Here is a 17,524-nt window from a genome sequence, read left to right on the forward strand (position 1 = left end):
AGAGTAGGTGGTAGAGTGGGGTAGTGCAAAGAATGTTGTTGGCTTTGGAGTAGGACCCAGGTTCAAATCCTGCTTCCTTCCTTACTACCTGTGGAATTCTGGGTAAATTAGCAAAGCTTTCTGGGCCCCAGTTTCTAATCAATAAAATGAAAGAGTTGGACTCCATGGCCTCCAAGGTCCCTTCCAGCCCTTGATCCTATGACCTATTCATGGCAAGACAGTATACTAATGCAAGAAACTGCAATGCATTTTTATGGCCCTTTGCCCAATGATGGAATAATCATTGTCCATAAAATGGAATTCCTGGTGAAAGATAGTTGGGTGGAACACAGAAAGACAGATGGGTCTTTAGAACACATGACACTCAACACTTTCATTCTTGGCCAACCTGGCTGTAGATTTCAGATGCTCTCTTGGCTCGAAGCATATCAGGGATATCCATGCTCACTTGCATTCCTTTCCCTTTAATTTCATTTTCCAGGTCTCTTTTGTACTCTTTCTAAGAGGTCAAAAGGGAGTTTGAAGATCTTGGTTTAGCATCTTTCAGAAGAATAATTATTATAATATATACAGTTGACTCTTGCTCATACCTGTTTAACCAACTTAAACCATAGGAATAGACCCAATACTATAATTTCCTATTTTACTGCCAAGTATGCATAGATTTATTCAATTTAAAAAGTAATTTTTATTCTGTTTTTTCTCCCTTACTTACCTGACTTGCCATTTCAGATGCTTTCTTAGCTCGTTGAATATCAAGAGTATCTGTGCCCACCTGCATCCCTTTCCCCTTAATTTCTGTCTCCAGATCTCTTTTATATTCTTTCTGTGAAAACAAAATGCATGAAGTTTACCTCTCTACAAAACTTTTAATTATCTGGTCATTTGGAAAAAAATATACTGCCATTTTTTATTTGAATATCATAACCATATTAACATGGTGATGAACAGGCACAGAGAAATTTTAATATAAAATTATATAGTATGTGCACTTGATTAACTTTTTTTTTTTTTTGGTGGGGCAACAGGGAGTTAAGTGACTTGCTCAGGGTCACACAGCTAGTAAGTGTCAAGTGTCTGAGGCTGGATTTGAACTCAGGTCTTCCTGAATCCAGGGCCAGTGCTCTATCCACTGTGCCACCTAGCTACCCCAATTAAATTCTTTTTTTCTTTTCTTTTTTTTGTTATCAAGGGTCCTTTTTATTGAATAGAATTTTATTTTCCAAAATATATGTAAAAAATTTTTAACATCAGTTTTTTAAAACTTTGTGTTCCAACTTCTCTTCCTCATCCATTCCCACCCCCCCCACCCACTAGATCTCAAGCATTTCAAAATAAGTTATACATGAGTAGTCATGGAAAACATTCCCACATTAGCTAGGTTGTGAGAGAAAACAGTCAAAAAAAACCTCAAAACTTCAGATTGAGGAATTGTCAAAGAGGAAAACAAAAATTTTTTAAAATGTGTTTCTAGGGGCAGCTAGGCGGCGCAGTGGACAGAGCACCAGCCCTGGAATCAGGAGCACCCGAGCCCAAATCCAGCTTCAGACACTCAACACCCACTAGGTGTGTGACCCTGGGCAAGCCATGCAACCCCAATTGCCTCACCAAAAAAAAGAAAAAGAAAAAGAAAAAAAAAGAAAAAAAATTGTTTCCATCTATTTTCAGATACTATCACTTCTTTCTCTGTAGATGGGTTGCCATTTTCATAAGTCCTTCAGGGTTATATTGGATCATTGCCTTGCTGAAAATAACCACATGCTTCCCAGCAGATCATCTTACACTATTGCAGTTATTTTGTATACAGTACATTTCACTCTGCTTCAGTTCATGTAGGTCTTTCCAGGTTTTTCTGATAGTATCCTGTTCATCATAACCTAAATAAAGTACCTTAAACTTGACAAAGCATTTTCTTCACATTAGCCCAGCAAAGTAGGCACCACCATGCGTTTTGCCATTATATTCAATCATCATAACTATTTCCCTCCATCCTATTCCCTTCCCATGATGTTTACTCTATTTTCTATCTTCTTTTAAACTATTCCTCCTCAAAAGTGTTTTACTTCTGACTGTCCCCTCCCCTACTCTGCACTCCCTTTTTTTTCACCCTTCCTTCCTTATCCTCTTCCCCTCATATTTTCCTGTAGGGTTAAATAGATTACTCCTCCCAACTGGGTGTGAATAGGGGAGGAGAAGAGGGGGAAGGAATTGGGGAGTGAGTGAACCTTAATGTCATCAGAATTGACTCAAAGAAGGACTAACATACATACTCAAGTGGGTATAGTAATATATTTTTGCCCTGAGGGAGGGGAGAGAGATAAGGGGGGGAAGGGGGAAGAGGGGAAGGAGGGAAGGGCAGATTGGGGGAGAGAGCAGTAAAAAGCAAAATAATTTTGAGGAAGGTAAAGATGTTCTCCATAACTGCGTAAGTACAACATATTGAATTGCTTGATTTCATAGGGAAGGTTGAGGAGAGAGGGAGGAAGAAAATTTGGAACACATAATTAGCTCAAAGACCTTAAACTCATCAGAGTTGGCTCATGGAGGGAATAATATCTGATCAACTTCTTAATAATGAGAAACCTTAGGATCATAGATGGATATTGAGGAAACAAAGCCATCACTCTTTGTAGATTATATGATGGTAAGAAAATTCTTTTAAAAAATCAACTAAAATTGGTTAAAATAAAGAACTCTAGCAAAGTTGCAGGATATAAAATAAAACCACACAAATTATTAGTATTTCTATATGTTATCAACAAAGTACAGAAGAGAGAGAAAGAAAAATTCCATCTAAAATAACTGCAGACAATATAAAATACTGCCAAGACAAACACAGGAAACTAGTCACATGAATAAAGTCAGATCTGAACAATTATAAAAATATTAATTGCTCATGGATAGGCAGGGTTAATGTAATAAAAAAAAATTCTACCTAAATTTATTTACTTGTTCAGTACCATACCAACCAAATGACCTACATACTATTGATAGAGCTAGAAAAAGTCATAACAAAATTCATTTGGAAGAATAAAAGGTCAATAATACCAAAGGAATTCATGAAAACAAATGTGAACGAAAGTGGCCTAGACACACCAGATTTCAAAATATATTATAAAGTAGTAATCATCAAAACAATCTGGTACTGACTAAGAAATAGAATGGTAGATAAGTGGAATAGATTAGGGATATAAGAGCATAGTAAATGACCATAGTAATTGTTGATAGCTCTAAAGACCCCAGTTTTGGGGACAAGGATATGCTGTTTGACAAAAACTGCTGGGAAAATTGAAAAACAGTATGACAGAAACTAGAGATAGACCAACTTTTATACCATATACCAAAATTTAAAAATCAAAATGTGTATACAATTTAAAAAATTATGATACCATAAAAAAATTAGGACAGCAAAGCATAGTTTACCTGTCAAATCTATGGATAAAGGAAAAATTTAGGACCAAACAAGAGATAGAGAGAAATTGGACATTTTTTATTATATTAAGTTTTAAAGTTTTTGCACAAACAAAATTGATGTAAGATAAGAAAGAAAGCAGAAAGCTGGGGAACAATTTTTATAGCAAATTTCTCTGATAAAGTTCTAATTTCACAAATAAATAAGGAACTAAGCCAAATTTATAAAAATGAAAGCCATTCCCCAGTTGATAAATAGTCAAAGGATATGAACAGGCAGTTTTCAAAAGAAGAAATCAAAGCTATCAATAATCACATAAAATGCTCCAAATCAATACTGATTAAAGAAATGCAAATTAAAACAACTCTGAGATATCACCTCACACCTATCACATTGGCTAACATGACAGAAAAGAAAAATGACAAATGTTGGAGGGGTTACAGAAAAACTGGGACACTAATGCATATTGATGGAGTTGTGAAACTGGTTCAACCACTCTGGAGAACACTTTGGAATTATGCTCAAAGGGATATAAAATTGTTCAAACCTTTAACTAAGCAATACCACTACTAGTTCTGTGTCCAGAAGAGATGAAAGAAAAGGGAAAAGGAACTATTTGTACAAAAATATTTGTAGCAGCTCTTTTGTGGTGGCAAATGGAAATCAAAGGGATACTCATCAATTGGGGAATGGCAGAACAAGTTGATATACAATTATGATGGAATACTATTATGCTATAAGAAATGACAAGCCATTTGCATTACTAATTTATCTAGCCTAATCCTTTGATAAGGATAGTTCAAGAAATATTTGTTGTCATTCTTGATGGTCACAGATGACAGGTATAAGATTTTCAGATGGGTACCATAGAGCCAACATCACCAGGTCTAAAATATTTTGGGGATCTAATGCATGATTGTTTTTCAAGTAAAGACCAGAATGTACCACCATCCCTAAATAAAGAGATATTTGAAATTGTGAAAAAAAAAGAAATGACAAGCAGGATGGTTTCAGAGAAACCTGGGAAGACTTATTAGAAAATTCATGCAAAGTGAAGTGAGCAGAACCAGGAGAACAATGTATACAATAAGAGCAATATGTTAAGGATGATCAACTATCAAGAAAATGATGCAAGACAATTTCCAAGGACCCATGATGAAAAATGCTATCTCCAGAGAGGGAAAATTGATTAACTGTAAATTCAGATTGAGACATACTTTAAAAAAAAATAACTTTATTTTATTGTTTTATTTCATTTGTGGTTTCTTTTACAAAATGCCTAATATGGAAATATATTTGGCATAACTTCACATGTATAATCAAAATCAAAGTGCTTGCATTCTCAGGGAGGGGTTAGGATAGGAGGAAGGGAAAGAACCTGAAACTCAAAAATTTCTAAATTACATTTAAAAAATTTTGCATGTAATTGGGAAATATTTAATTAAATAAATAAAAAATATTTTTTTGAAATAAATTCATTAGAAAAGTTCAGGGAATTCTACCCTTTGAAAAGCTGGCCATGAATAGGGTGGTCCAAAAAGATAAACTCCAAAGCCATGACTACTCACTATACCAACCTGGCTTGAGATTTCAGAAGCTTTTTTGGCTCGTTGTATGTCAAGGGTATCTGTGCCAATTTGCATTCCTCTCCCTTTAATTTCATTTTCCAGATCTTTCTTGTACTCCTTCTGTAGGGGGATGACATTTTAAACACTCAGATAATGTTTAGATCATGCATATCTCAGGGGAAAAAACCATCTTAGAAATTTAGAAAAGTATATATTCATTTTGCACGATGGATCATGACAGCAAATCTTCAAACTCTTTGGAATATACCATCACACTAAAGTCAGAATCCTAAATGGAAAATTAGTTGCCAACATCAGAACTTAATTTCATTAGTATGGGATTCCCAACACGGCCAGGGTGAAGCTCCCTCACCCCTGCCACTAGGGCCAAAGTACCTTCCTTGTACCCAGTGCCACCATGTCAAGGGGCCTCGACCCCTACTCTGGACACTTGAAGTAAAGCCCTTTCCAATCAGGTTCCAGCCAGCCTTTCTAGGCTTCCTCCCTATACTCTTCTTCATGCCCTCAACAGTCCCAGATGCAGACTGACCAATATTCACTTCCTCAAACTCCACATTTCATTGCATGCCTGTGTCACTTTCCACAGGCTGTAATGTGCAATTACAGCCACACTCAGAATATACTCATCTCTTATTTTTTCCTGAACATATATTTCTCTAATGACATCCTTTACATCATTTCTCCATTGTATTTCCTCTTTTTAATATAGGTTCATATCCATAATGATGTTCTCCCATTACTGACTATGTGATGCCCAGCTTCAATTCTCTGTAGATGTTGGTTTCATGACTTAAAACCATTCAATGTCACTAGAAGAGTATTAGTATTAAGAAGATGGGCTTTTATTTTAAATTTGGGGGTATTTATAAAAATGCCTTACTCCTCTCATCCTCTTCAATTTTGAGTAATAGAACCCTTTAAACTCTTTTTCCATATCATTGTCAGGGGATGAGCCAGGGCACAAGATAAAGAAAGGAGTAAAACTTTGATTCAGGATCTAGAAGAAACATAATGGTGTAGTGCAGCCATATCAAAGATGGACTAGGTATGGCCCAAACCAGATTAAAATGCAATTTTATGATATTTATTAGTAAATGCAATATTATTACATTAGTGTAATAATTATTACACTGATAGAGACTATTAAATAAGATAAATATAAATAAAATAGAACATGAATAGCATTAATGGGTGGTTTTCTAAGTCAGTATATGGCCCATACAGATATTTATTAACAGTTTAGTTGTCCTTATTTCCATTTGAATTTGACACCATAGTCCACTGGACTTGAAGTCAAGAAGATGTGGGTTCAAACCCTGACTTTGACACATCTCGCAGGGCCATTACACCAGAAAAATATATTCTATATTTTGGTAGCATAATTATGGGTAGGGAAATAATACTATAAATAAATATAGTATGATATATATAAATAAATAATGGAAAGAATTTAAATTATCACCTACTCTAAAAATCAGTTTCTATGGGCAACATTTCAACAAGAAGTTCAAATAAAGAAATAAAAATGGAAATATTTTTAAAATTTGGTGTACGAACCTCACTTGCCATTTCAGATGCTCTTTTTGCTCTCTGAATGTCAGGTATTTCTGAACTAAGTTCCATTCCTTTCCCCTTTATTTCATTTTCCAGGTCCTTTCTATATTCTTTCTGTAGGAAAAGAATGTTCAATTTCAAGACAGGGAATATCATTTTAAATGATGGAATATTTTAAACCATTTTTATAGAGTGTACTGTGAGAGGAAAAAATGTGGTGGAGTAATTCAGACTGACGAGTGTTAATGTTCCCCATGTCATTTCTGGGCTGCATTTCCCAGTCTAATCAAGTCCAGAACATCTTCCAATATTGTCCATCTTTATTCTTTCATTCCTTATCCCAATTTTTTATATCCCATAGTCAGTGATAAAAAAGATATCTCTACTTTAAATGGTTTGTGAGATCTTAGGAAGATATGCTTCTTATTAATTATTTGAACTGTCTTTGAAAACCTTCTATGAAATATGTATCACCAGAAGTACATAGCTGAAAAAGAATGAAAAATTAAAACTCAAAAGATATAATGTATCCCAAGTTTTTTTAAATAAAATATGGATTCATTTTAGCCACTGAATTATTCTGTCCTCTTTGAAAAACATATCCCCTCCTACATATTGATTTATAGATTGATGTTAAAAACTATTAAATATTTTCATTCTATTTGAGTGAATAATGTCATTTCTACAAACAGAAATAAACTTCAATAGAGCCTGATATTTTTTTGGAAATTCAATGTAGAAAGAGCAAAATTTTGCTCCCAATTATACATTAGTAACATCAATATTGTAAAATACTGATTTCTCAAATGGAAGCTAAGACTTCCTTTAATGATCAGAATTTATGGTGCAGTTAAGTGAATGATTCATTTTCTCCCTTAGTCTCATCTTCAGTCTAATATAGTGAGATATTAACTGGTATTCAACTTAGCTAATGTCCTGATAGATATTACACTTTTTAGTTTGTAGTCATTTATTTTTCAGTGAAAGAGCCAGAGAAATCAATAAAAGCAAAGTTAATTTAGACCTGAGTGCCAACACTTCGAAGGAGCTTTCACTTTCATTTCACAAAATAATTAAGATTTCCTTTGTGAAAGAAAAGAAACTAGAAGCTTTATAAATTCATTAAAAGATCATTTTTAGGGGCAGCTAGGTGGCGCAGTGGATAGAGCACCGGCCCTGGAGTCAGGAGTACCTGAGTTCAAATCCGGCCTCAGACACTTAACACTTACTAGCTGTGTGACCCTGGGCAAGTCACTTAACCCCAATTGCCTCACTAAAAAAAAAAAATAAAAAATAAAAAAAAAAAGATCATTTTATGTGCCCTAACTCTATAAATTTTTTCATAACATTGTCATTTAAAATAAATGGAAATTCTAAGGAATAGATAGGACCTGTAACCATATGGCTAAAATAAGAGTCACTTAATGCCATTAGGACATGGATGCACCTTTGGTTATTCAAAGTTATGCCTCCAGAGTGCAAGCTACAACAAATCCTAAGATGTTGAAAAGGGTTCAGATAAAAAAAGGATCATATATACTTCTATCATCTAATGACAAGCTTAGATCAATAAGGAAAGGCTCATTACCAAAAGGCTCGCCACCAAGTAGTGCTTTTACCAACTTAGCAACACATCAGAAATCAGCAAGGAGTTGTAATCAGCACTGATAGAGGGAGCACTCACACACATGAAAGTCAGAATTGGGATGGGTTCAGTAATGGTAAAGACAAAGAGAATGTCTGACTTTCATGTCATGTGGGGATCATGCAGGAGCTCAATAATTTATGGAATTTTATTCTGTGCATTTTTTTCACTGAGTCCCATTTAAAAATTAGAACTAAGTAATGTTGCCTAACATTCTTGACCTCTCTTTAACCTCCTAGCTCTGAGACACTTCCTTACCTTTATGAAACCCTCTCCAGCAACCTTGTCCAATAAAATGACTTCATCTGTCACATTTCTGTAGATGACTCACCTATTTAGCCTCAATCTCTCACCTGAGCTCCATTTACTTTTCTGTCTACCTGAGAGGCAAATCCACCTGCATGACCTGCCAGTACCTACAATTCAACATGTCCCAAACTGAACTCATTCTTTTCCCTTAGAATTTACTCCTTTTCTTGCCTTCCTTCTTTCTGTAACTACTCATGGTCAAAACTTCAAAGTCATCAGATTTTTGCCTCTCTCTTATCACCAATATCCAATGCACTGAGAAGTCATTGCAAACCTATCTGCACAGTATTGAAAGCATCTATTACTTCCCTTTCCATTTCTGCTAAAAAAAAAAGTATATCTTTCCTAAATTATCACAACACTTTTTTATTCAGTCTACCAGCTCCCACTCTCAAGGTCCTCTAAACAATATTCACCACAGCATTATTTCCTAATGCACAGACCTAATCGGGTAACTGCAGTGTTCAAAAATCTTACTAATTGCATCCTACTGAATGTACACCAAATGTAGTCAAGACCCTCTGAAATTTCTCTCCAACACATTTTCCTACTTTTATCTTTCTACCTTTATTTACCTTCTCTTACCTTTCACTCTAACAAAAGAAACAATTAAATACTTTGTCCCCCCAAAAACACTAATCCCCATCACCTTATTTTTGCTCATGTTGTCCCCGATAGGTGCAATGTCCATATCTCTGCCTGTTGAAATCTTAACAATGCTACAAGACCTCTTTTCAAAAACTGTGAGACTTTCCTTCATCACCACAAGATAATATGATTCTCCCTCCCTTGAATTCTCATAGCACAGTATTTAGATTTCTCTTACATACTGAGAATACTGTTTTCCATTTCATTTAGCCTGTTGTGTACCCTATCTCTGCTAGTAGATTCTAGACTCCTCAAGTTCAGGGAACTAAAAGTTTGTTCCTTTTGTTTTAATCTTCCTATCTCCTTGCCCTAATGTCTAGTAGTCAAAGGTTCTCAAAGAACTTTTGAGTCCAAGGACCCTGGGAGTCCCTGATACTCATGGTGAGGGGTGATTGGGGGGAATCCATATGGTAAAATTTTTCATAATAATGCTTGGATGTTTTAATTTCTAATATGGTAACTATTGGTAGATATAACCCACAGAAACAAAAGCTCTCTGGAGTCCTTAACAATTTTTAACGGTATAAAGGTGGGGGAGGGGGTCCTGATTTCAAAAAGTTTGAGAACCTCTGGACTTACAGTACAATGTCTTGCACATAGTAAACACTCAATATCTATGACTGCTTCCTTTTGAGTAATGTCAATAAGGCAGAGAATTGATGGTTAACTTTTAATTCAGGTCCAGGGGAGGAGGAGAGAAAGGAAAGGAGGAATTTCTTCTCAAAACTCCTTATTCAAAATGGGGAAAAATAATTGTCAATAGGATCAAAAGCATGAGAGACTAAAACCTCTACAGAGATTACTAAGGGTCAGTGTTGAGTAGGATGCTTGTCTCCTACATATGTTGTCCCTATCACCAGGCATATGTTTTTAGATAATTCCCCAAGGATTGGGAAGAAAGAAAGGGGGCTGAGTAGATAAATGGTACATGTTGTTTCACACAATTACAATGTTAACATTTAGCTTTTAATTAAATATCAAATGTAAAGTTGGCAAGCTCTTGTTTTTTAGAAGTTTGTACTGGTAAAACTGCCAGTATGGATGAGCAAGTATTTGTATTTCAACATCTTACTGGCTTAAGAAGTTTGGGCTTGGGTTGTGTTTTTTTTTAACCAGCATCTTCAGCTTGAACAACTCACATCAATTTCAAGATCATGACAATAATCTGGGGTATAAAATTACAACTGATACATATCACAAACACAATCTTAAACTTGAAAGTCCATTTTGCAGATTTGGAATAACCTAAGCTATTTTTCTTTTGGTAGAATAAATCTTTCATATTTTTTCTCATGATCTTCTTGGACATTAAATTTAGACTCTACTCTAATAACAATCTACTATATTAATAATCATTCCATAATGTTTTGGTAACTTTGAATAAACACTTCAGTGATGATGAGTGATTGATTTTAAAAAAGGATGATAAGAGTGGAAATCTGTTAAGAAGGAGACAAATATAGACTATTTCCTATAATGGGTCCAAGTTATATGAGCATTTCTATTCCTTCTAAGAGCACAAAGGGTTTGCACATAGTGGGTAGCATATACAACTTTCTCATTTGTGAGTACACCACTTCAACTGCGACAATGTTATGGAAATACAAATGAGAGGCACTAAAGAAAAGCTTGATTCCAAAAACATAAGGCATTTCAACAAGAGGATACACTTGAAAGAGCTAAGCTTCTCTACCAACATTTCAATATATCAAAAAAAATTTAACAACTAAAAACGCGTTTGAGACAAAATAAGACAAAGAGATTAAATGCATCAATTAAAAGTGATAATTTCTCTGAGGAAATCAGTCATTTCTTATTCATAACCTTAAATATGAATGTTAAATCCTATTCTGCTAAAAAGCAAAATATTTACCTTAAGGCAAAATAGATAACTACAACTGTTTTTTAAATACTCAATGCCTTGTGTTCACCACTGTCATAACTACTACTTAAGATATATATACACATACATACACACACACATGCACATATATATATATATATGTATGTGTGTGTGTGTGTATATATATAAACCTGTACCCTTCTTCCTGCGTGTTTCTCCACTGATACCTTTTCCCCAAGATAGATCATGAAAATTTTTTGTTTGGTTGGTTTGTTTTTGTTTTGTGGAGGCAATCAAGGTTAAGTGACTTGCCTAGGATCACATAGCTAGTAAATGTCAGAGGCCAGATTTGAAATTAGGCCCTTCTGACTATAGGGCCAGTTATATAGTATTTTAAAAGCAGTGACTGAAGCAGGATGTGAACCTAGTTGTTCCTGGATTTTCTGTCCACCATTTAATCTACTATATCATGGTGCCTCTCATATCAGTAACCCTCTATCAGTCTCAGTTTCCCCATGAATAAAATTATTTTAATAATTGTACTTCCCTCAAGGGTTGTCATAAAGTTCAAAGAAGATAAAACCAACAAAACATTTTGCAAACCTTAAAGTGCTATAGAAATATTCCCTGGTGGTGATGATGGTGATACTCAATACCCACACGGACCTGCAGTCTCACTGGTTCAGGCATTCTCTACAGTCATGCAGATTGCAACTATCCATGTCAGCCCATCCAGTTAGACTTTTGGACATGCTCTACAAAATTCATAACAGGGTTTCAACCCAATATGCTGGCAATATGTCTCACTTTCTCCTAAAATCTCTAGAGTATCAATGGAACACTCTTTCCACCTCTCATCCCTTGTTCCTGCCATATGACCAACTCATCTTCTCTTTCTGTCATATAATTCCTTGATGATGCATCCTTTGCTTCTGGTTTTTCAGAGTTCCTCATTGGTTATTTATCACAACCTGTTCTTACTCAGCATGAGCCTCTGAATCTCCTTCTGTGTAAAACTCACCCTTATTTCTTCAGATACAGTGACATGCCATTCTTTGTATAAAGTAACACCACTAAAGTGTTAGTACTGAGAAAATGAGCCTTGGCTTTCATAGGAAGCTTAAGGTCAATTAAACAATTCTGCAATTTCCCAAAAGCAATCCAGCCTGTTCCCCCCCTTTTCAACTCTGGACCCAGTGCATTATCCATCTCACTATCCATACCAGATATAAATAATGCTGGACAATCCCAGAATTAAAATTCCTACTATATGGTAGAAAAAGAAAAACAACTAAAAGATTTTTTTTAACGAGGTCAAGGTAAGAAGAGCCAAAGCAAAATGATTAGACCAGAGACATTTACGGTTAAATGAAACTAAAAGACTAAATATATGATGCCTGGCAATATAAATAAAACAAAATGTATATAGTCCTTATTATGTCCTAAGTGATAGCATGCTAGCTAGATGGACAGATGGGGGTGGGGAGAGAGGGGGAGAGAGGGAAAAGGAGAGGGAGAATATATTTCATTTGATCCTCATAACAACTTTTTTTTTTCCTGAGGTTGGATTCAAACTCAGGTCTCCAGGACTGGCACTCTAACCCACTGAGCCCACCTAGAAAGAGCAAAGAGACATAAGATAACAAAAATCCATCAAACTGAACAGTAATAGCAACTCTTATTTCTACAGTGTTTAAGGTTTATACCTTATGAGGTAGGTAGCATAAATATTAATATCTCTGCTTTACAGATGAGGAAACAGGATAAAAGAGGTTAGTTGATATCACCACGGCAAAATAGTTAATAAGGGATAGAGTTAGAACTCCAAATCTAGCATTCTTCCCATCCTTTCACATGACCATGTCAAGATCACAGAATCTGACAAGGCATAAACTACTACCAGGAAATATTTCCCGAGCCATATTATTCCTTCAGGTTCAGTCTAGCTTTTATAAAACCAAAACAAATATAATGAAATCCTTACCTCTTTGAGAAGATTTGTGACATATTTTACATGCAAAAATTCCGGAGTCTTGTCTAAATCTAGGGATGGCCTTCCTTTGATTCCTTTTTCAAAATCCTTTCGGTAAATTTTCTGTTTTAGAATACAAAATAGCCACCCTTAGTTTATAGAATACTAATAGCTATTGAAAAGTCGTCAAAGAACAAATAAGCTGGTCACTGAAATACTTCTCCCAACTCGGGACCCTTTCATCAGCAGGAGGATTTCAAGCTTCTGCAAAGATTTTTGATTACTGCCTCCTATGATTAATTTCACTGTTGAACTAGGGTGAAAAGCAAAATGAAAAACATTCATTACTCTCTTTTTCTCCTGGCAAAGTAGCCAAAGTGAGGCTACTCCACACCACACAGCCATGATTGCATGACATCAGAACAACTGCTCAATTAAGTCTAAAAATGCCATGAAAAAGAAATCAGTCGAACTAGATGTACACTTAACTTGATGGGTTACTTCAGTCAAAGTGATTGGTAATCCAGAGACCCCATGTGTTCACAGCCACTCTAAGAAACCCTGATGGTATACAAAGGTTTCGTTTCCCCCCTTTTCAAATCTATAAGTGAGCATATCAATTTTTTAAAGTATAACGGGTAATTTCCTCCTGGATCTTCTGTTCTTTGGCAACAAATATATTCAAAATCAACTGGTAGAAACTGGACTAAATAAATACTTGTTGAATGACTGACCTAATGTATTTTCTCTGGAGTCAGAAAGGGAGTTCTATCAGTAGTAAATGATTAGCGGCATGTGTACTGGGTCCAGTTAGAGCAGTTTTTACAATGTCATTACTAAAAAGGAGACTTAGTTGAGAAGAACCATCATGCTGTTTCCCTCTCTTGATCTCCCTACAAGTGAAAACCACTGACACCTCCAAGCTACAGCTGAGCTTTTTAAATGAATTTTATCCAGCCAGTTTTTATTTCCCTTACCATGGCAAGGCTCATTCCAAGGATATTGTTCACAGGCCTGTATTCATCTGTCTCCTGAAAAGCCTAGTAATCTGCAGCATAATGATCAAGCTTAAAAGAGTGATTGCTATAAGCTAAACAACAACAAGAACAAAAAGCCTAGGGCTCTCTTTCCAAACCTCCAATCCTTGCTCTTTCCTCCCTAAACCACAGTAAAAACTCTAGATTTTAGAACAGAAAAAAAAAAAGGAAATGAAAAGTCGATATTAAGCAAAGGCCCATAGAGCCCAAGAATTAAATCAATTCCTCAGAGGGCAATAAATCCTTTGTAGGAGCTGCCAGTGAAGAGAAGAAGTCAAGGAGAAATAGAGGTCACCCTCACAGCTGAGTACAGGGTCACTAAGACAAGTTCTGTTGATGCCCAAAACCCAATCAATTCATATTTAAAAATTAAACCAGGTGTATGTATGTTATCACATAGACAAACCAGGAACTTCGTGGCATTTTTCATTCTTTAATGATCAAGATGGGTTTTGTTTGATTGGTCTAGTCACAGATATAGTTAACAGCAAAGGGAAATTCAAAGAAAACTTTCAAGTGTTAGGAAGAAAAGTATGTGTATAACTAAACTAAGTTAACAAGTGTAAGAGCTAAACATTTGGATTAAATATAAAATCCTCTGATATTCCAAGTCTCTTCCTCTGCCTCTCCCTCTCCCTCTGTCTCTCTCTTGCCCCCTATATGTGTGTGTGTATAGATATATAGAGATGATAGAGATGGAGATAGAGACAGAGATGAGAAAGAGAGAGAGAAATAGATATGATAGAGACAGAGGAGGAGGATAGAGAGAGACAGAGAGACAGAGATGGTAGAGATATAGATTACACACACACACACACACACACACACACACACACACACCCTCCCCTTTCAGGTCTTCTTACATAAGACACATTTCTCAACACTGGGCATTTTCTCTTGCTGTCCACCATAACTACAATGCTCTCCTTCCTCCAGGATTCCCTGGCTTTCTTTCAACTCTCAGCCAAAATCCCTCCTTCTGCAAGAAGCCAGTCCCAATTTTTAAAAAATTTTAGTGCCTTGCCTCTATTGCTTTTTGCTGTTTATCCTCTCTATAACTTGTCTGTACATAGTTGTTTGCATATTGTCTTCCACATTAGACTGTGAGCGCCTTGTAGATAGAGACTTTCTTTTGTCTTTTTTTGTCCCTATTTTTTAGTACATGGTAAGTGTTTGGTGTTTATCAACTGTTAGTAATTTCCTGTTTTAAGGCAGGAAAGAACACACATTCACATGAATACTTCCAGGTAGCATTATTGAGGATTGGGGAACCTATTCTGTCTGTTGAATGCCCTTGACCCACATAAATAATAAAGTCAAAGTCACATGGAAGTAAAGCAACGTAGTTAAATTGGTTTGTAGTTTAATTTCAAGGTATTTAGAGAAGCGGAGCAAAGGAAGGGAGGAAAGGGAAAAAGATGGGGAAAGGAATGAATAGCAAATGCCAGTGGATGCAAGAGAGAAGATAACAGACACCAAGGAAATGAGAAAGACAGGCACAGAGGGAAAAGATAAGAGCAAAGAGAAAGGGAAACATGCAATAGGGCCTGAAGGACTAATAAATTACTCTTCTTATCCTTTGGTCTCTGGTGTTTCAAGATGTTATCACTTATTGTTTGAAATGTTAGGTTGTGGATTAATTCATAGATGTTCCACTTCCCTTTGTCCTTGTCCAGAAAATTCCCTTTGAGTGGGCTAGCAACATGGGCAGGTGAGCTGCAGTGCCTATAACCAGAACACTACAATCTGTGTGGGTGCAATAAAAGACCTGGGCTTCACTCTTTCCAGAAAAATTCACTGGATAAGGTCTATATGCAGGCTTTGTTCTTTGAATTATGGAGGTGCCATTACAGAAATATTTTAGTTAGGGTGAGGAGAGAATTGTCATTTTACTAGTGTGCGGAACTTTGAGTGTAAAAATTCCTTCTGCAAATACATATATGGACTACAAACTTATAGATAGTTGCCTGATGCACTTCACAGGTTAAATGACTTGCCCAAAGCCATACAGGTAGTTGAGCATGTGTTGGAGGCAAGACAGGAATGGAAGTCTTCTGGAATTTAAGACCCTCAATCCACCAACCATGAAACATCTATTATATAAAATGTTTCATTTAATCATTTATCTACAGTCATTTTCCTCAAAAATTAAGCCCTCTGACTGATTGACCAAACCCATACAAAGTTGAAAACTTGCTGATTTTGTGAATTCAGTTAAAACAAAATTAAATTCATGCAAATATTTGGTCAATGTTGTTATTCAGCATACAAATAAAGGGGGATTAAGTGTGCTTTCTTTTTTATGTAGTTATTTATAGAGTTTTGTTTGTTTGGTTTTGGACTGAACATATGATTTCATTGCCCTAGATCAGGGCTTCTTAAACTTTTTTTCTACTACCAACCCCTTTTAACCTGAGAAATTTTTATGCAATCCCAGGTATATAGGCATATAAAATAGGTATACATAACCTTTTACTGTTGCTTGATTTTTAGCAACCCCAACTTCAGTTACTTGACCCCATATGGAGTAGCAACCCACCGTTTACGAATCTTTGGTCTAAAGCAATGATTCCCAAACTTTTTAAAGAAGTCCCCAAAGAGTTTTTGTTTCTGTGGGTTACATCTATTGAAATTTACTGGATTAGAAATTTAAATGTCTCAGTATTATTGTGAAAATAGTTTTGACTTCATGGATCATCTACAAAGGACATAGGCACCCCAGTGGTTCCAGGACCACGCTGTGAAAACCAGTGGCCTAGGGAATTCCAGATGAGGAAATTCCTGCTATCAAGTCACAATAGCACTTGTAGTACAACTAAGAATTTTACAAAGGTAAGGCAGGGGTGGGGGGTGCAGGTGGGGACAGAGGGTTAGTGAGTTTCCTAGGATTATACAGTAAGTATATGCTAAAAGTGGAACTTCAATGTTGGTCTTCCTGACTTAGCCCATGCAACATGTAATTGCATGAACATTTTTGCATTTCCATGAGCTGTGGTTTCATCTCTGCATAGTCCTTCCCATGGTGAGATAGCAACCCCTCTGCAGCTTAGATCACCTTTAAGAGTTACCGGAAAAATTCATCACCCCGACCCATGTGAGCTTGGCTACGCTGGTCCTCAGATGACCAACATGTAGTCCATCTCCAGATATGGAGTGGAAGCCTTTTTAGCTTGCTAGGACCTGTCAGAGCTTACAGTAGACATCATGATAAATGAGCAACCTAAGGATCTTGTGCCCCAATCAAAAAAATTAAAACTACTAACCTCACTTTGCATTTTTTGAGCCTCCTTGGAAGCCTGGTAAGATGGAGTGTCCACAAATTCAAGCATCGACTTGCCCTTGGCTTTTTCATACTCTTCTTTGTACTTAACCTAGATTTTTTAAAGTTTCTATTACAAACTATAAGGCAATTTCTTTGTTTTAAAAAAGATTATTCATATATTATATGGGAGGGTTGCACACGTATAATCTCTATCAAACTGCTTACTGTCTTAGGAAGAGGAGAGGGAGAAAAT

The 17,524-nt window shown here is 36.0% G+C and overlaps 1 protein-coding gene across 7 annotated transcripts in view; it reads right to left on the reverse strand.

The window, feature by feature from the left end:
- NEBL (nebulette) overlaps positions 1-17,524 on the reverse strand; it is a 506,719-nt gene that overhangs the window by 60,404 nt on the left and 428,791 nt on the right. For 2 of the 7 annotated variants that reach the window (XM_043966342.1, XM_043966337.1), the window contains exons 16-21: positions 17,273-17,380; positions 12,985-13,095; positions 6,559-6,669; positions 4,990-5,100; positions 716-826; positions 389-499 (exon numbers count right to left, since the gene is read on the reverse strand). The exons of the other annotated variants lie outside the window; for them this stretch is intronic. In XM_043966342.1, the coding sequence (XP_043822277.1) occupies positions 389-499; positions 716-826; positions 4,990-5,100; positions 6,559-6,669; positions 12,985-13,095; positions 17,273-17,380 (663 nt within the window). The remainder of the gene's footprint in view (positions 1-388; positions 500-715; positions 827-4,989; positions 5,101-6,558; positions 6,670-12,984; positions 13,096-17,272; positions 17,381-17,524) is intronic. 7 annotated transcript variants of the gene reach the window in all.

Source organism: Dromiciops gliroides, chromosome 5, assembly GCF_019393635.1.
Source record: "Dromiciops gliroides isolate mDroGli1 chromosome 5, mDroGli1.pri, whole genome shotgun sequence".
NCBI classification, from domain to species: domain Eukaryota; kingdom Metazoa; phylum Chordata; class Mammalia; order Microbiotheria; family Microbiotheriidae; genus Dromiciops; species Dromiciops gliroides.